This window comes from Protomyctophum bolini (genome assembly GCF_963924005.1).
Source record: "Protomyctophum bolini genome assembly, chromosome: 1".
Taxonomy (NCBI): domain Eukaryota; kingdom Metazoa; phylum Chordata; class Actinopteri; order Myctophiformes; family Myctophidae; genus Protomyctophum; species Protomyctophum bolini.
Genome location: NC_137862.1, coordinates 31427925 through 31448492, shown reverse-complemented (window position 1 = coordinate 31448492; position 20568 = coordinate 31427925). Strand labels below are relative to the sequence as shown.

The 20568-nt window shown below is 41.1% G+C and overlaps 2 protein-coding genes across 5 annotated transcripts in view; both read left to right on the top strand.

The window, feature by feature from the left end:
- Positions 1 to 3910: 3910 nt before the first annotated feature.
- LOC308322162 (guanylyl cyclase-activating protein 2-like) lies at positions 3911 to 8160 on the top strand (the record flags this gene model as incomplete). Its single annotated transcript, XM_080773355.1, has 4 exons — positions 3911 to 4111; positions 4561 to 4710; positions 6706 to 6796; positions 8039 to 8160. The coding sequence occupies 4 exons, from the start codon at positions 3911 to 3913 to the stop codon at positions 8158 to 8160; spliced, it is 564 nt and encodes a 187-aa protein (XP_080629481.1).
- Positions 8161 to 11546: 3386 nt separating this feature from the next.
- LOC308314323 (uncharacterized protein) overlaps positions 11547 to 20568 on the top strand; it is a gene marked incomplete at its 3' end in the record, with an annotated part of 54113 nt that continues 45091 nt past the window's right edge. For all 4 annotated transcript variants that reach the window (XM_080761894.1, XM_080761891.1, XM_080761892.1 and 1 more), the window contains exons 1-4: positions 11547 to 11683; positions 15995 to 16054; positions 18074 to 18235; positions 19539 to 19676. In XM_080761894.1, the coding sequence (XP_080618020.1) occupies positions 16010 to 16054; positions 18074 to 18235; positions 19539 to 19676 (345 nt within the window). In that variant the 5' untranslated portion in view covers positions 11547 to 11683; positions 15995 to 16009. The remainder of the gene's footprint in view (positions 11684 to 15994; positions 16055 to 18073; positions 18236 to 19538; positions 19677 to 20568) is intronic.

Genomic DNA, 20568 nt, shown 5'->3' with positions numbered 1-20568 from the left:
TTGTGCCTGGCAACCAATTGGCTCATTTAGGCCACGGCCAGAGCCTTTCCTGCCGTTTCCTGACAACCGCCTATCCAACCAACTCAATGCTGCTCTCAACTCGCTCGGGTCGTCTGTGGCACGTGTGGCAAATTTTAGGTCAGTCGTCAAACAGTCCTCGAGATACATGAATTACACGTACATACAGAGATGCTGTGCATTTATTGCAAGATTATTATTACATTATTATATAAATTGTTGAATTGGTAAAGAGTAAAACATCTGACCTGCAAGGAGGCATTTTCCTATAAAACATCTGACCTGCAAGGAGACATTTTCCTATAAATTATCAGCAGCACTCAGCAACTCACCCGTCATCAGACCCGAATAACTTAACGGCCACGTCCCAGAGAGAGAGAGAGAGAGAGAGAGAGAGAGAGAGAGAGAGAGAGAGAGAGAGAGAGAGAGAGAGAGAGAGAGAGAGAGAGAGAGAGATAGAGAGAGAGAGCGTTAAGAAAGACACAGATCAAACATCCAAAAAACTAAAATGATAAACTACAACATGAAAGTAGAAATACAATGAATAGAGAGATACCGTAGATGAATATGCATTCATTCGTTCATGCATTCATTTTTGGTAAGCCTATATATAATTGGCCGTATCTACAATGCGTTAAACCACATTTATATTGTTACAATGCACTTCAAAGTCATTGTTACACTTGTTATACATGTTTATAATAATGCATAATAACTTGTGACAAGGTTTGTGTATAGTATTATAACTTACAATAATACACACACACACACACACACACACACACACACACACACACACACTAAGGCTGTCCCCAAACATTCAAGGTTTGAATGTTCGCTCGTTAGGGTTGGCACTCGAATCTAAATTAATGCATTTGAACCATTCAGGGTTTTTTTTCCCCTTTTTTATTAACTCAAAAATATATCTCTGCGAGAATGTGATATATGTTAAAAAGTAAGTTTCTCGTGCATTCCTGTCAGAAGTTATGTCTATCTCCTTGTTGTGCTGTCCCAGGTGTCTCTCTCCAAAATCCCCTGTGCACATTAATTTGGTGATGGGCCTGCAGCCAATCAGCCAATCAGCAACAAACACACACACACACACACACACACACACACACACACACACACACACACACACACACACACACACACACACACACACACACACACACACACACACACACACACACACACACACACTCACACACACACACACACACACACACACCAGCATGGCACAATTTGAGAAAAAGGTTAGTTCTCTCTCTCTCTCTCTCTCTCTCTCTCTCTCTCTCTCGCTGCGCTGTTGCGTCTGTGTGTGTGTGTGTGTGTGTGTGTGTGTGTGTGTGTGTGCACGCGCATGTGCGTGTGTGTGTGTGACACTGACTGATTTATTGAATATTCTGACTTTCAATTCAAATGTACATACATTTAGTTTTGATTGTATTGTTGCTTTTTGCCTTGGCAATGTAAATGTAACCCAGCCAACATGGCAACCCGCAAATGGCAACCCATGTCAACTGTCAATCAAGGCAGTATAAAGGTGACATCAGTTCTTACACTCCCCACTCCCACTCCCACCTATGCAAGATGGCCGAAATGTTTGACAGCAGCATGTTCCTGTCCACTGTGACAACCTTTGGTTACTCTTCGGTGAGTCATATAGGCTTGGTGTCTTAACTTGGATCAACTGGTTAACTGTTTGTTTATTTTGAAAGCATTTGATTTATGATTTATGTTTGAACTTTTGGTTTAATAATTAATATTGATGTATTCTATTATAATATATAATTATATATATTATAAAATATGGGTTGTGGTGGCTGACAAGGCTATACAGCCACATGTGTTTCTAATGTGATGTAGGCCTACATAACACTAATGACACTTATTTTTTCTCTTCATGTAATTCCGGAATATGAAGAGTCACTGCACCAGTGGTGTAGGAGGCAGCACCAAGCCCTGAGACGAGCCATGTCCGTGGGCCCCACAGCCCCACCAATTTAGGCTTCCGAGGACCCCCACCCTACCCTGGAGCCCATGTGAAGTGTCTCAGACCGATGCCCCCCCTCCCTGCACAAGACATTGAGGTAGGAACTGTACGCTATAGCTGCTGCTGGGAAGAGCTGCTTGCTGCACAGTGAGTACAAATCTTGTTTATTGTCCTTTGCTGTCGCTGGTGTGGTTCTGCAGGGTAGCCTACTGATGGTGTTGCTCTCGTTTGCGTTTGCGTTCCGGCTTCCTGCGGTTGCGTCGTGTCGGGCTGCCTGCTGTTGCACTCGTTTGCGTTGCGTCTTTTGCGTCGACTGCCACAATTTCGGCCGGTTCTGTCATTTCACCTCATTTCACCTAACTTGTGGACACTGCCTGTCATCTGCAGAAGAACGTGATGGTTCACGGTAACTGGGTAAGTATCAGTTTTTGTATTCTTTGCTGCTGGTAGGGTAGTGTAGGGCTCCTACAAGGGTATGTTTTTGCGTTGCGTCGCAAACAAAGCACTTTGGCACAGGCATGGAGCTCCTGGTTTACTGGGATGGGGTTCGATTCCCTGCTGCGCCCTATGCTGATTACATTTAATCTGTTAAACAGGCATCCTTTTGCACAATAGAGCGTCGCAGTCCCTCCCCCTTTCAGAACGACGAGTGGCCCAGGAATTATTTCTCCATTTCATTTTCTCCATAGGCATTTCAAAACTTATTTATTTAAAGACCTTTAAGCGTCGTATACGAAGCCAACTCCTGTCGTGACAACGCACACAATATTTTGGACCAAATAATTACAAAGAACACAACGTGTTGTAACCTGCCGTTTTATTTTATCTACTTTCTAATTCTTTGTTTGGCCCGAAAAATTGTGTTTGTCATGATTGGTCCGAATGTTCACTCGAAAATTCCTGCCCAAGTTCAAGTCCTAAAATAAGGGCTAGGGTACTGCCTTAAAACACAAGTTGGAGCCATGCAGAAACAAGATAAACACTGTTGCACTATACAGACAGAGAGACGTAGGCCTGTGATTTCAGTGGAAGTATTCCGGTTTGTTAATAAGGTATAAGCCAGGGTAAGTTATTGTCTTTGCTTAAGTGTTATATAAGTGAGTGTTTGTTCAGTAGAAGACTCTATATCTATCCAGATCTGAGTAGGTAGGTATAGCAATATTTAATATTGTGTAAAAGTACAAAAGTATTGGCATCAAAATAAGTAAAAGTTATCATTTTGCATTTTTTAAATTTCAATGATTTTCTCAATTGGTAAAGATCTTGTGCAGATTTACAAGCAGTCAAGCTCACAATGTGTCACATCACAGGGATTTGTGAGCTTGAAGATCTGTAATAACAAAATCTAAATTTAAAACAATTCACTTAAATGACAAAAAGGAAAGCACAAGCCCTCTTACTTACTTGACAACAGCTGTGGAGTAGAAGAAACGGATTCTCAAAAGTATTTTTTGCAGTGATTAAGATGGCTCATCCAATTCGGTCAAGGCCTCAATGTATGAACTGAGGTTCATGATGTGCTGGTGAGCTTCATTAGCATACAGTTCTTTGATATAGGCCTACAGCCTGATCAAGAACCGGTTCAGCTGATTCTGTGATTTACATGCTCTGGTGACTGAACTGACCGATTGGACTGTATGATCAACTCATTGTGCTAATCAGATTAGTGACCTTTTCCTAAACTGCAATATCCACTCTGTCCACTCAGTGGGGTCTGATGTGGTGCAAACGCTAATCCTTTCAGTTGAGTTTGATGGGACTGTGTGAGCAGATGCTTCAGTGAGGTAGCCCTGCACATGTAGCCAAAAACCTTTATCTGTTTATCAATTCAACAATTCCCATTTTTACCACACTTTTTTTTTTCTTCTTTTTTTAAATCAACTTTAAACAGCAGTCATGGGACAGGAGGAAAGCCAATATAGTGATGAGGTGGTGAATTTGGCACAGATTCAGGATCTGTGCATCACCTTCATGAAGAGCTGTCCCAGCGGCAGGTTACATCTACACGAGTTCAAGAGGATATTTGGTGTGGGGAACACCTGTGAGGAGGAGTCCCTATACCTGGAGACCATATTCCGTTCCTTTGACACAAACCAGGTAGGTTGCATTCAATGTTACTTTACTTGCAGTCAATGCTACTTCAATGCCATTCTGTACTTGAATTGTTATTTAAATTTAAGTCTGGTAATATTATGTTATTAACTAAGTGTTAAATAGCTCAAATGTCTGATAGTAATCATTGATAGAGTGAATAAAGACAAGAAAATCACGTTGGGATACCAACCAGGAGAAAGAACAGACAGGTTATATATAAACAGGTACATTTGGAAATGGTGACACAAATACATTATCAGACAATTGGAACACCAGGTATAGCTTACTTTCTCTTGGCAACCCACCTGAAAATGTGTTTTGAGGTGATGGGGATGGGAAGATGGGGAGACAACTGTTACTGAATAAAGTCAACAAACACCCTATAGTTGTATATCAATGATGGTGCTTAACTTTGTTTTAACGAAAACACCCACCTTAACATTTAATTCCAGGACAACACATTGGACTTCATGGAGTACACGGCTGCTCTTCACCTGGTCCTGCGGGGCAATCTTGAAGACCGGCTGAAGTGGTCCTTCAAAATCTACGACAAGGATGGCAACGGCAAGCTGGACAAGCACGAAGTGTACCATCTCATACGGGTAAGGATAGCACTTCAATATGTTATAGATTTTGTGTGTGTGTGTGTAAATATGTGTAACTTTTTCTAGGGTTTCATAACACACTTTCTGTCCAGCTAAATAGGCTGTATTATTAAGACCTGGCAAGCCACGGCAGCCAAATACATATCATTTTGGGGGTCCTTGACATGAAAAAGTTTGAGAATTTAAAAGTTTGATACTTAGCAAATTTTCTGAAAACTGTTGGGATTTAGAAGACATCTTTAGAATCGGTCTCTGCCGCTGGTATTCATGGGTTAAAGTAGGTTAAATATTAGTGTGGGAGGTGAAGGATTAAGGTTATGGGTCATTGGAAGAGGTGAGAACTAAGCCGTTGACTTACTACCGTTTAACACTAATTCCCCAATTCCTCTGTGTGTGTGTGTGTGTGTGTGTGTGTGTGTGTGTGTGTGTGTGTGTGTGTGTGTGTGTGTGTGTGTGTGTGTGTGTGTGTGTGTGTGTGTGTGTGTGTGTGTGTGTGTGTGTGTGTGTGTGCATGTGTGTGTGTGCGTGTGGGTCCACATAGCAGCAGTATGTAGGCTGGGTTAAACATATGCACAGTATACATGAGGTTATACTGTACATAAGGTGCATGCGGTTAAACACATCTGTGGTAGCACTTTGGTAGTTCCACAATGCAGCACGGATGTGTATGAGGTTAGACATTAGGGGCTATGTCTTACCCCTTATCCCTAAACCTTTTTTCCATTTTTTACTGTTTTAAAAAAACCTTTTAAAATAGTTCAAATAGTTGCGAGCTACAAGCTCGCAACGTGTAGATGTAGGATAGTTGAACTATTTTTTAATGATTTTCAAAATAGTAAAAAAGCGATAATGATTGCTAGTGACAGTGACAGGAATGATTGCCAGTGACACCATACAAACCATGGGAAATACATATAAATGATGCAAAATAATGAATGCAGACCAGGATTCTGTATTCATTTTTTTGATAGATTTCCCCCCCCCCCCCCCATTGTTTGAAGGTTATCCTTCACATACTGCCTTTAGTTTTAAAGAGCTATAGCCTGTCAAACCAACCTGGTCATGTGAATTGACTTGATTATCATGTTATTTGTATGTATTAATATATTATTATGTGTTATTATGTGTATTATTTTGTGTCTTCTGCAGAGTCTGGCCCCAGCGCTGGGTGGATGTTTTGCAGAAAACAAAAAGTGTATCAGACAATCAGCGTCTGCAGCATCAGCCCTTTTCAGTTTCTGTAAAAACCCCACCCAGCGCTTGGGGACAGATCGGTCTGCAGAAAACACATGATAATGTGAATTATCATGTGCGACAGGGATGGTTTACCAGGCTAATGAAGAGCATGTTTTCTGAATTTCAGTGAATACCCCCATAAATAATCAATACAGTTGAATAATCCTCTCATAAATAAAGATGTAGGCTAATCAATAGAGGGTATGCTGCACATGCATAAAGTGAGGGGCAAATCGAGTGAGTTTAACGTCTTTAACATTGATTAATGCAGGGGTTCTCAACATTTTTGGCTCGGGACCCCCGGAAATCTGATTGCATTAAACTTTAATGCAATCAGATAGGACTTGTTTGGATGTAGACTGTCCAGAAAGTAACTTTTTGTCACACTTTTTGCCTATCACAGGTGAAATTACAAAATGTGTGATACAGTAAATATGAAAGAGCTAAAGATATTAAGTTGGTTATATTGATCCTATAAACAATTTATTATAGGTATGGTTTTTCCCCACTCAATTCAATTAACGTTCCAATTTTGGAGGCCTGGCTCATGGACTAAAAACTGATTCTGAACTGAACCGGTTCCCAACTGGTGGAAAATGAGCCTCAGACAGTGTTCCGGCATAACTTCCGGGTATGATGGTGATGTCACGTGTATATTCTCTATTAAATTAAGATGTTATCAATACGGTTGAATATCCTCTCATAAATAAAGAGGTTTATGAGATCAATACAGTTGAAACTTCTGTCACCCAACAGATCATTTACAAAATCAAGGCCCGGCGCACCGACATGAGACCCAAAGACATCTGTGACAGAATCTTTGAGTTGGTGGATGAGAATCAGGATGGTGAGTACAGGACATTGCAACAAGTATACTGGGAAAGCATCTGTGTCATTTTAGATTTTAACGACAGGTATACAGTATATTATATACGATATATGATATTTCAGAGAACTCTTAGGATGTAGAACAGTGGTTTAGAACAGTGGTTCTCAAAAACAGCAGATGTGCAAGCTCACTTAAATAATAATACAAATGTATTAATTTAATTAATTAATTAACATTTTTAACAGCGATACGAATCCAATATGCATATACATAAGATATGATACATGGACAATATTGGTTCGTTAATGGGCGATACGATACAATTCAATGATTTAAAATCGATTCAGTAAATATTTAGCAAATAAATGAAATCTGTGTGAAATGTACAGGGAAAACTGTTTTTTTTATGGATATAAATACCGGTATTCTGGGGATTTTCTGGCTGGCAAATATAGACATTTTGTACACATATGGACAAGCCTGCTCCTTGACGAAATAATTATCTGTTCATGAGGTTACTGGTTATCCCTCAAAATGATGACATCTGATTGATAGATCGTCTTTCAACAAAACGGTTTTAATTGTTGATCAAAATGATGACAGTTGATTTGACATGTTGCAGGGTACTGCATTCACCAGGAGGGGGCAGTGGTTATCCATGCAGGTTATAAAACACTTTTAAACAGATCAAGTATAGGCTACTTAAAGATTACAGTCTTTAACTCCAGCTCATCCTCCCTCAAATTGGGCACTAATCTGTCTTATAATTACTGTTTATATATAAACATACCCAGACACATTTTAAAGTTATTCGGAATGCAAACAGGCCCACATGGGTACTTTTGATAAACAAGGATTATGGAAGTTCAAAGAGCAAACTTATTTTGCAGCCAGTTTAGTTAAAAATATATGACAGATTTTAAAGGTGCTCAAGGCGGTTCCCTTACAGGTATAAGAGTGTACAAATGGAACCAAATGGACCATTACAGGTCTGTAACTCTGAGAGTGAAAATGGAACCAAATGGACCCTTACAGGTCTGTACCCTGAGAGTGAAAATGGAAGCTTTTTGTTATCCTTTTAGCATATCATTCTAAAATCGTTTTAAAATAATCATCAATCAATCAATAAATCAATCAATCAATGGACCAGGTCCATATGTCCCATGACATGGAATACTGTGAGAATGTACATGCATACAGGCCGGGTCCTTGGAATTGATAATCAACTGATTTAATTGTTGTTTATGTCTCCCTCTACAGGCCAGATAACGCTGAACGAGTTTCTGGAGGGTGCACAGAAGGATGAGTGGGTGATGGACATGCTGAAGCTAGACGTCAACGCACCAGGCTGGTTCATTCATAACTGTGGCAAGGTCCCGTGAGCCTGGCCCTGGCTGGCTGGGTCCACCAGAGCTTTGATCTGCCGCTGACAACAACTGTTGTCTTATGTAAGCAGCATGACTTCAATTGAGTTTCAGATCCTCGCGTTTTTTTATGCGAGAGCTTGGTCAGGGACCTCAGATTAGGTTTCAGAGGGTTTGACTGAGCCTAAATGCTGCCCCCTTGTGGTGCGTTTTGGCACCGTGCACTTTCCACAGCTTCAGTTGGTGTTGTGTGCTGGCTGTGATGTTATTTCGGTTGCTAAAGTATGTGAGCAACATCAGCCATCTTTACGATCTAAAGGCAGTGTGCACATTATTGACACGATCCCCGTTCAAAGGGATTTGTTGTATATTTGCATGTATGTTCTGATTGCATTGTATATTTTAGCCCTAAAATGTTGTGGAAATTAGCTATGTTCACAATAATTTCCGGAAAGTGTTTTGAAAATTAAAATGTTAATATATAGCAATGTGTTTAAAGGACCTAAAACATAAAATTCAACTTTTTCAATTTCTTTTGTGTTTTTGGGGCTCCCATATGTGTTTTCTATCCCCACAAATAACCAATTTTGAACAATCAGGCTTTCATATCATATGGGTGTTTTAATGGAAATTGCTCTCAGGAACAGCTCAACTGATTTTGGCCTCATCGTGATGTTATCAATGTCACCCTACTTTGTATAATTCCTCCTCTTCTTCAGTCTTCAGTTCCAAATTTGCATTTCCACTTTGTTTACAATGTCCACCATTGTTGATTTTCCAAGCTGGCATGGAATGGAAACAAGCCTGGGTTTTATAGCATCAGTATTATAATGACTAAAATATTGAATAATCTGCATATCAGCACCCCCACCACCTCAGGACATTGTGGTACTGCAGCTAAAACAGCTTTCAAAGTTCAGAAATAAATGACAAGGAATGGTTATATCAGAGTGGTGATTGAGGCTCAAACCATTAGAAATAACTTTGAGGGACATAGACAATATGAAATTAAATATTAAAAGCAGTTTTAAAATGCATGTTATTTGCGCTTTGAACAAAACAAGAACTTTGAAATGTAGTACTTTTTTGGAATTATATACTTTTGAGTAATCCATACTTTGACTGCATGCTGGAGTTGAGTAGCCTACTTTGTCCACCAATGATCACCATATTTGTACATAATTCAAAAAAGAGAAAAAAACATTTTACATTTGATTATATACAGACAGTACATTCCAATCAGATCAACTCTCATAATAGCCCATCTATTCCCAAATGTATTAATTTAAAATTAAGATTAAGTTGAATCTTAAAGATGGAGTGCCACAAGTACAGTACTTACTTTATGTGCAATGATGTATTCTCTTTGTATTTAGGGTTTCTTTCTGGGGGCTGAACTCTTGACAGTCAAACGTGCCAATGAAAAAAAAACAGTAATATAGTGACATCACATTATCAGCCCCTCCCCTAACCCCGCTCCCCCTTTATCATACAACTACAGCTGTGAGTGCAGCTTAAGTTCAACTTCAGGTGAATCACCACCCATCACCACCCACCAGGCAAACCAGGCAGGCATACTTAATTAACTGGTGGGGGTGTCCACATAAAATATTTTAACAAATACTGTACACTTTTTTGAAAAACGTATTCCTCCTTATATAACAATAAGACCTATAGGATCATGTTTTAGGGTGGCACTCCATCTTTAAAAAGTGAAAAATACAATTCAATGTCAGCCTACTTGTAGAACAGGTATAGCCTACACATAACCATTTTTAAAATGTTTTAGGCCTACACAGTCTTGTATTGTAATTAATGACATTGTAACACGTCAAGTCAAATTCATTCATTTGTGATACATGCAGATTAATTTGTTCACCGGTGACATTTAAACAAGGTAGCCTACTATTGCCCTGCTGGAACAGTGTTTCTCAAAGTGGGGTCCGGGGACCCCCAGGCAACATTTTGGGGGTTTCAGGGGTCCCCAGCAAAATTAGTTAATAATATTTACATAAAAATGAGTTAGCCAAACAAAAATACTGTAGGCCTACACAAGATGTAACAATAAAGTACAATCTTGTCCTTGAACCCTATATAGTGTGTGTGTGTGTGTGTGTGTGTGTGTGTGTGTGTGTGTGTGTGTGTGTGTGTGTGTGTACAATATGTACATGTGTGCGTGCATGCATGCATGCCTGTCTGTGTGTGTGTGTGTGTGTGTGTGTGTGTGTGTGTGTGTGTGTGTGTGTGTGTGTGTGTGTGTGTGTGTGCGTGCGTGTGCGTGTGTGAGTGTGAGAGAGACAGTGAGTGTAATGTATTTTACCGGTAAAGGCTAATTGCAAGCACCCCTCATTCTGTGCTAAATTATATTGCTCATTTCATTTAATGTAAGATGCAGAAAGAAAATCATATGAAGCGGAAATAGACACAGTAAAAGGCAATGTCTTACATTTGACTAAATTTTCTTTGTGGCCATTTTATTTTGTCTAGGTCTAAGAGATCAGTTTTACAAACTCACTGCATCACAGATAGGCCTAATGAAGATTACACAGTATTGCTGGGCAGACCTATAGTTCACTTAACTTTTTAATTCTAGAATGAGACTTTTAGGATCCAAATTTACCAAATACATTATGAATTAACCATTTATGCCGTAGTAAGTATTTTCGTGGGTAATTTCATAGCCTGTATACATTTGTCCACCACTTGTTAATAATTCATGTAGCATGATAAATAATCATAGTGCCCTTACTGCCCTGCCCCGCTGCCCCGCCCCCAACCTTCCTAGACCAGTTTTCTAAATAACTGCGCATGTCTCAGCTAGCCAGCAGGGTTGCCATGTAAATATTGGTAGTTGTGACTTTATAGTGTCAGGTTGCAGTTTTCTGGGCTTAATTGTTTCTTAATTGAGCTTTACTTGCTTCCTAATTAAGTAAAACCAGTGGTTCACAAACATTTTCATGTCAAGGACCGCCAGATGAATAGGCCTAAGTATTTATCCGCAAACCATATACTCTGAAAATATTTTGTGGGAGTGAAACCACTCCATAGGTGATAGGCCCATAGTATACTAGATTTGTGTTAAAGTGTTTGAAGATTATTAAAGTTCTTCAGGTCTCCGTGAACAGAGAGTATGTAAATCTGCGTCCTATGGAGAGTGGAATAACCGATCAGGGACCCTAGGCCCTAGGGTCCCTGATCGGTTACCTAGGGTAAGCTGACTCCGCCAGATGGGGCAGCAGAGAGTACACAGGGTTATATATATATACACACGCACGCACGCACGCACACACACACACACACACACACACACACACACACGCACACACACACAAACATGGTTGCTTGCTTTTCTCAGAATCTGGCAACCCTGCTGCTAGACAGTCAGCAGCCTCAGCCTGACAGAATGCGACCGAATGAATCCTAGTCTTGTGTGTGTATGTGTGTGTCACTCACTTCACAATAGTCATTAAAACATTAAACATGTCACCATGACACAAGCAGCGACACGTACACTGACGTCTTCGTGAAGTGTGTGAATGAGGTAAGCGTTTTGATATATTTTCTAACAACGGAATGTTTCAGTTTATGTTCCAATGTTAGCCTGTTAGCTATCCCAGCTAACTTTAGCTTCATGAGCAGCGTCAAGTTAACCTCCGTCACTATTTGACTTCCGGTGTGGTGGGAGTCAAAATAAGAGTTGTTACCAGCCATGATTATGTTTTTTTGATCGGTGGCGATGCTTAAATTGTGAGTTCGGTAGAACAAAGGACATTTAGAGACATACAAATGTACACTTCCATGCAGAATAAATAAATAAATCATATACATTATTAGAAAAATATGAAAAAATGTGTACAGTATAGAAATAAAGTGCTCATTAATTGACATTGGACTATACGGGCTGTTTTTATGTAATTATTGTATTGCAGCAGACCCTCCCTAACCCATAATACAAATACAAAGATAATAATGTGTTATGTTAGATGCATTCGCTGACTGTGTGTCCTTTCATACCAACTAATTCTTGCATTTCCTAAACAAAAACAAACAAAGATAACAATATTAACTAAGCTTTTATTTTTGAACGTGACGGCCTTGATGTTATTGTAGCTCACTTACAGTGACTTGAAGCAGGTTATGTTAAAGTTAGCAGCTACAAGAATACGTTTGTGTGTGTCAGACTGGCTCTCTCTCTCTCTCTCTCTCTCTCTCTCTCTCTCTCTCTCTCTCTCTCTCTCTCTCTCTCTGTCTCTCTGTTCTACTGAGCATTCTGCAGTTTGTCATCCAACCAGCCATGAAACATTCATACAACTTGGCTAATGTCAACACACCAACTGACAGCCTTGCAGTGACATCGCCATTGGTGTCACTGATAACATATCTAATACTACAGTAACTAACCGATAAGGGTTATTCACTTCACTGTGATCTGGGGACCCCCCTAGGGGGTCTCGACCCACAGTTTGAGAACCACTGCTGTAATAGATAGTATAGATGGATAGATATAATATATCCTGTGTGTGTGTGTGTGTGTGTGTGTATGTGTGTGTGTGTGTGTGTGTGTGTCAGTGTTTTATTGTGAAAAGAGACAACATCTCAGAGAAATCATCATTATCCGCTTAGTTATGATAAATCCTATTAGCCATAATAGTTGATTCGCAAGGAATAACTAACATGATGCCTCTCTGCTGTGAGCTTGTAGACCACTTTTCCACCGCATTTCGGTGGCATATATCAGTAGAAAATAAATCTGGCCAAATCTGGGTTGAACGTGATTTGTGGAGCTCCGAAGTCCCTCTGGTGTTTTTAAGCAGTTTGACAGGTACATGGGCATCTTTGTGGTGTAGTGTGTATCTTGTAGACCAGCCCCAGTTTCTTTTCAGTTTGTGACCAACGTTTTCTTTTTTCTCCCTTTTTATTCTTACATTTTACAAAGCAAACTGGAAAACAAAAACAAAACTAAACTAAACTAAACAAAAAATGATGACAATGTTATTAGACTTTCTCCAAGGAGACAAGAAACAAACAAACTAATCAATCTCTTATTGGTCTTTGATGCAGAAGTACAGGTTCTGATTTTACCTTCTGGGCCCTACGGTCCTCTAGTCTGAGTCAATGAGCAGGGCTAAGGTGAGTTGTTAGCCTGGCTTTGGCTCACTGTGAATCCACGTTATTATGAGTCTGGCCAAAGCCAGGCTAGTGAGTTTGTTGTAGGTGTAACTTAAGGCCCCCCCCCCTACCTCAAGGAACTTGTCACCCTTCAATCCTCAACCCGCTCCCTCCGCTCCTCAAACACCAACCTCCTCAAACCCACAAAGACCAACCTACGCACCATGGGTGACCGGGCTTTCTGCTCGGTCGTCCCCGAACTGCTCTCCCCGCCCACCTGAGAGCCCCACAGTCGGTAGACGCTTTTAAGAGAGGACTCAAAACTTTCCTTTTTACCAAAGCATTTTTATAGCCTTGCCCTTATGTTTTAAATGTTCCTGTTCTTTTAGATGTTTTTAATGGTGTGTTGTTTCTTTTGCTTTTATTCACTGCTGTATCACTTTGAGATATTGCGAATATAAAGTGTGTTATAAATAAAATCCATTATTATTATTATTATTAAGGGCCAAGTAGTGACCAGTTTGTTGGATGTCTGACTCTAGTCTGGAGCCTTGCTTTTAAGGCCTTTGTGTTGCTACGTATGGTACCATGAGGTGCATGCACAGTCATAGTGACATTGAATGAGTGCTCCAGCCCTCAATGTATTCTTACTGACCACCGGTGAGGAGATCCTGTACAAACATCTTGTTCTTTGCTTGCCGTTTTTGATTACTTTAGTTGCCATTTTTTCACTGGAAAGATTTGACTCTAAAATACAACCCAGCATGTCCTTACCTTTCCTCTTTTCTTGCAATAACACTGTCACCCACTTTTACTTTGCAGAGCTACCCTCAGAACTAGGGATGCAAGTGGTTAATTTAACTCGGAGTATTACACTCTGAGTGTGTAATGATTGCAGTCTCTCAAAGCTCAAATAACACTCAGGGGTTTTGCTGTTGAAGTTTGAAAGGTGGGATGTCATTCCTGAATTTCATCAGCTGCAGTCTAATTCTATAATATCTCTGTATGCTTCTACTAGGCACTGCCCTAGTAGAAACATGAACTATAATCATATTAGTTATGTGTCGACCAATCGATTAGTTTATTTGACGACATGAACACATATTATAACCTTGGCAGCGGCTAGAGCTAGAGTGTGTGTGTGTGTGTGTGTGTGTGTGTGTGTTGGCCCCTGAGGATCCCGACCCACAGGTTGAGATCGGGTGCAGTACTTAGTTTAGAGTAGACAGTAGACAGTACTTAGTTTAGACTATAGTCATTGGTTAGACCAGTGATTAGTCCTACAACCTATCTCAAATCCTCACCCTAACCTCCCACGGGGCAGTATACCTAACCTTAGCCCTCTCCCAACCCTTATGCCTAACTAATGACTAGTCTACTCTAAACTAATTATGCACCCCGACCCCGTTGAGATCCAGTGCCTTAGTCACTAAGGCTTAGTGTTTGCCAGTGAAATGAAGGACCTATTGAAACTAAAGGCATGCTTGATATAGGTAGACTGTTGTGTGGCTAATATAACTGGTCTGACCTGATAAGTCACGTGAGATGGACCTTCACTCTCTCACACCCAGGGAATGTCTCTCTGCACTGTACTGCCCTGAATTATTAAAGCTCTCGTCTCTGGCGACTGATTTGTACACTAGCACACTACACTACATGTAGGCCCTGATCACAATTATTTTGTAATCGGACAATACATTATTTGAGATAATCACAATTATTTCACATCATCGTTTTGCATTGGGGTGGGGGGGGGTATTGTATACAATGTGTTATGCTGCATGCCACTTTTTGAGTATACATTTATACAGTCAATTGGTCAAATGGGGGCAAATTTTGACCATAGCACATTGTATATTATTGGTATTGGTCATTATCAGTCATTTCTTTCTATATTTATTTTATTTTTCATCCTGTGCCATTCTTATTCACAAAGCCTGAAAGCAAAACAGAAATGCTACATTTTAATCACAGTTATTTGTATGACAACATAACTGTCGAGGGCAATTTCATGATGGTGACAGATAGCCATACATCATGCAGTGGCATTCAAGAGGAAATAACTGTTTACGGCTTTACGCCAATGACTGTAAATAAATAGTGTTAGGCTGGCCGAATGACGATCCCTTGTTGACAGTTCTGTCTAATTGTATATATTGCAGATCTACAAGCTCACAATGTGTCTACTACATATGCTGTCCTTCACAGATGCTAATCTTCTATTCTAAGATGCACATCATGCATATTTTGTCTTCTCCGGGCTAAGAGGGACTCATAGAACAAAGGACTCAAGATCAAACATTTGATGAGGAATCTGTCAATCTGAGAATACTTGATTTTTGAGTGGTGGAACCACTCCAAGGAACAGCAATGTCCCTATGTCCTGACTCCTAACCTATGTCCCTATGTTTATAGTACCAATAGGGGGTGCTGTTGCACCACTCGCTTCAGACTGGCCTTATTTTTAACTGCTGGTTTTGTCATTTCTTTCCTGGCAAGAATTTATTTCTGAATAACCTCATATATTATGGGCTCTCATCTGTTACTAATTGTTCTGAGTGGAGATGTTTGTTTGGATAATGTGTGAGAAATACGGAGAAACTGCAAAACACTCTTCCCTCAGTGGCGCAGTGAAACCCCAGCCTGGAAGTGTTTTTCAAGGGAAATTAATTTTGTGCTCTCTCTCTCTCTCTCTCTCTCTCTCTCTCTCTCTCTCTCTCTCTCTCTCTCTCTCTCTCTCTAGGACAAAATTAAAACCATGCTGAAGTGGTTTTCTGGAGAAGAAGGAGGGCCTGGCGCTGGAGTAAGTAAAATGAAATGGCCACAGATAAAATAAAATGAGCTGAATGCAAAACATGACCTTTTGAGTCTATTCCCACTCATGTCTCTGCGTGCGTGCTTGTGCGCTACATTAGTTGATTAGTCAGTTGGTCTGCCTTGGCTTGTTGGCATGAGACAGAACAGACAGGTCAGGGGTCAACCAGTGATCTATTCTAGTGGCATTGGAGTGCTGAGCACAGAGCTTTTACACACACACACACACACACACACCCACACACACACACACACACACACACACTCCTCCCTCATCCCCAACCTGCCTTAGTGGGCTGCAACTATCAGTTATTTTTTAAGATTTTTTTTGTTTTGGGCTTTTGTGCCTTTATTGATAGTTACAGTGAAGACGGACAGGAAAGTGGGAGAGAGAGAAGGGGAGAGACATGCAGCAAAGGTTATCATGAACGGGACTCGAACACATGACACGCTGTCAGGCCAGAGCCTATACGTGGCATGCGCATAAATTAATAAAATAAAGAATTATGCATCAGCAAAACAAACATAACAAAAAAAGTTAACAATATATTTTTTTAACGTTTTGCGACCACATGGTTTCCACATGGATTCATTCACTGGGGATCAAGCAGTGGATCATATGTTAGCCGAGAGAATCTAGTGGAAAATAGAAAGAAAAACAATGTCCAAAGTCATCTTTGGCGGTGTGGGCTTATAAAAAAAAAAGAATACTCTGGTCACCCTCGTTGCTATGTACTAATCTGGTATGAATGGTTTGAGTTTAATTTAGCATGACATTGTTATGTTGAATGAATGCCGTTCCACCATTTAGCCTGCTGGCTCTGACGGAATGGATTAGAACCTCCAGGCAGGCAGTTTGATCCTTGTTCTCTGTTGGTCCTTGTCATTCTGAAGGGCTCGTTCACTGTGTTTACATGCTCTTTAGTATCCTGGGTACTCCACCATGCCATGAAATGGAAAAATAGTACACACTAGTAGGACTGCATACTGTGCACAAACCGCCGATCAAATAATTGTTGTAATTTAATACATTCAAGCAGACATCAAACTCTCACTCTACTTTTAGTAAAGGAGGGATTTCCAACCACAATGCAGATTCTGGATGAGCATTCTTTTCAATTTTTTTCCTTCAAGATGCAGGATTCATCAACGCAAAGTGCATTTTTTGGAGAACATATGTCTGCTTTCCTCAATTACTCATTGAGTATTTAAAATGACACATGTAAACCTTTTACAGTGCAAATTGTACATACAATAGCATTATTAAGTAACGCCTCTTATGCAAACTCCGTAGCTGAAGCTATGTATAGACATTTACAGAACGTGGCATACACATTGGTAGCGGTTACATTTCCTGTTTCGCATATTTTTTTCATAGCTTTGAGAGCTTCTCTCAGCAGAAGATTTGAACCAGAAACACAAGGACATCTTCACATGTGTTTTCGGTTCAAATCTGTTGCTGAGCCAATCACATGGAAAATGAAAAGGAAGCAGGTAGCCTATGTCCTATGATGCCATCTTATGGGAAAGGGAACTTCACTTATAAGCCTATAATGAGCCTATCATCACATTAATATGTGTATTGTAATTTGTAATACTGATAAAAATGCCTTTCTTGTAGAAGGTAGGGGGGTGCACCGGGACAGTAGATTGCTGGCATGTATACTGGGGGATTTATAGAATCCATAGAAACACAACTTGTTACCAGATTTCCTTGAGGCCTATTCATACTCCAGTTTTAGGTGATAAGATATCACCTAATTGGCTAAAACCTTATCACCGTGGTGAGTCGCTTAGCACTGCGGCAGGGCACCATGTTGTAGTTTTCAGGGTCACTTTTATCACCTAAAACTGGAGTATGAATGAATAGGCCTTTAGTCTAAATCAGAGTACAGTTGCAGTGTCCTGTTAAACATACTGTATGTAGCATTGAATCTAATCCTGTCATCTCTGTCCATTTGATCCCTCTTGTACACATCCCCTCCTGTCCAACCTGTCGGTCTGTCAGGCGCCAGGCTCTCCCCAGGGGTCAGCGGCGGTGGCCAGTGGTGAGGTGTCTCTGAGCGAAGCGGCGGAGCGCCTGGCTCAGACCGAGCTGCTGGTCAATCAGCTGAAGGAGATGATCAGAGAGAGAGACGCTGCGCTGCGCTCCAAGGATGACCAGCTCAAGGTGAGGCCACCTTCTTTTTTTTTAAATTGTTTTATCCGGTACCAATTGCATAAGCTGTAGGGCTGCCGTAATTGTCCAAAAATTGGATTCGGATATTCGTTTTAAAAACCCACGTGGATTCGAGCAATTCGAGCCATTCGGATTTCGGATTTCAATTAGAGCCATTCGGATTTTTTAATAATTATATTTACACCAATACAACCTGAGACATAACATTTAAGATCGCATTGCTGGCGCAACTCTCTCTCTCTCCGCGCATTGTTGTTGCTGAAAACTGAGTTGGAACACAACGCATACATTCTCCCTTCTCCAGTAAAACATTTTTCTTAAATGAGCAATCCTACCACACAGCCTTATCAAAACGAGGCACGGAGGCAGTATTCATTCACAGAACAGAACACTGCATTGCTGCTGCTGCTGCTGCTGCCGGGGCACCACATTTCATCCTTACGCATTTTATTTATCTTTTTATAATTTCCTGAAGGATAAAGTCGCTTCATGATTGAAGATTGATGAGTGATAGATCTGTGTGTTGTCTAACAAGCCCAAATTTATTAAATCAATTAATTAATTACCAGCAGCCAGCTGCATTATTATTATCTGTGGACTGTGGGTCTGCTGCCGACATTATGAAACTTTTTAGCTGGCTAGCTGCGCTGAGCGCTCCGCTGTTATGCTCAAATTAGTGACCCTAAAGAATTCTGAGGCAAAATGGCTGGAGACGAGGCAGCCAATCAGAACTGCGCTGCGCTGCGCTGTATAGTCTGTGTTTAGGAAGAGTGCGAAGCAGCTGATTTATTCTTCAATGTATGCCGTTGTGTCGCGTGGCAAATATAACTAATCTACAAGCTCACAAGTCACAACGCTTACCCATGGCACCGAAAACTAATTATAATAATAAAACAATATATATATATATATTATTATTTTTAATTCGAACCTTCATTTTATATATTATTCGGTTATTAATTATTTTTTTTGATTCAAAACTATATTCGGATATAGAATATTCGTTGGCAGCACTAATAAGCTGTAAACCTTGGCGCTACTCTCCCTCTGCCAATATGGGGAGCTTCCTTCAATGCATGAGGAGTGAGCAGGCCGCTTCTTATCACCTGACAGGGGGGAGTTTTCAGTAGGACGTAGCGCACTCTTAGTGTCGACGCTTGGTGGTGTTTTGAACAGCTACAATTTGTGTATGGTGGGTGGAGGTGCTATAACAGGTGTAGAAGGAGGGCTGTGGTGTTTTGAACAGCCAGTAATGTACATCTCGGTGTTGCATTGTGGGTGCGGTTGCCAACAGGTGGAGAAAGAGGGCTGTGAGGCCAAGCTATCCAAGCTCCGTCTGCAGAACAAGGCCAAGGTGACCTCCCTCACCGCCCAACTGGAGGAGTTGAAGAGACTGCAGGGAGGCCAGGACACACCCACCCACACTAGAAAGGTACATGCATACACACCCACTCACCCACACTAGAAAGGTACACCCCCACCCACACTAGAAAGGTACATGCATACACCACACCCCCATCCACACTAGAAAGGTACATGCATACACCCCCACCCACACTAGAAAGGTACACCCCCACCCACACTAGAAAGGTACATGCATACACCCCCACCCACACTAGAAAGGTACATGCATACACACCCACCCACACTAGAAAGGTACATGCATGCACCCCCACCCACACTAGAAAGGTACATGCATACACACCCACCCACACTAGAAAGGTACATGCATACACCCCCACCCACACTAGAAAGGTACATGCATACACACCCACTCACCCACACTAGAAAGGTACACCCCCACCCACACTAGAAAGGTACATGCATACACCCCCACCCACACTAGAAAGGTACACCCCCACCCACACTAGAAAGGTACATGCATACACACCCACTCACCCACACTAGAAAGGTACACCCCCACCCACACTAGAAAGGTACATGCATACACCCCCACCCACACTAGAAAGGTACATGCATACACCCCCACCCACACTAGAAAGGTACACCCCCACCCACACTAGAAAGGTACATGCATACACACCCACTCACCCACACTAGAAAGGTACACCCCCACCCACACTAGAAAGGTACATGCATACACCCCCACCCACACTAGAAAGGTACATGCATACACCCCCACCCACACTAGAAAGGTACATGCATACACCCCCACCCACACTAGAAAGGTACATGCATACACCCCCACCCACACTAGAAAGGTACATGCATACACCCCCACCCACACTAGAAAGGTACATGCATACTAGAGACCAGCGGTTGGCGGTTTCAGCCGCGGATTCCGCAGATAACCGCAGTTTATG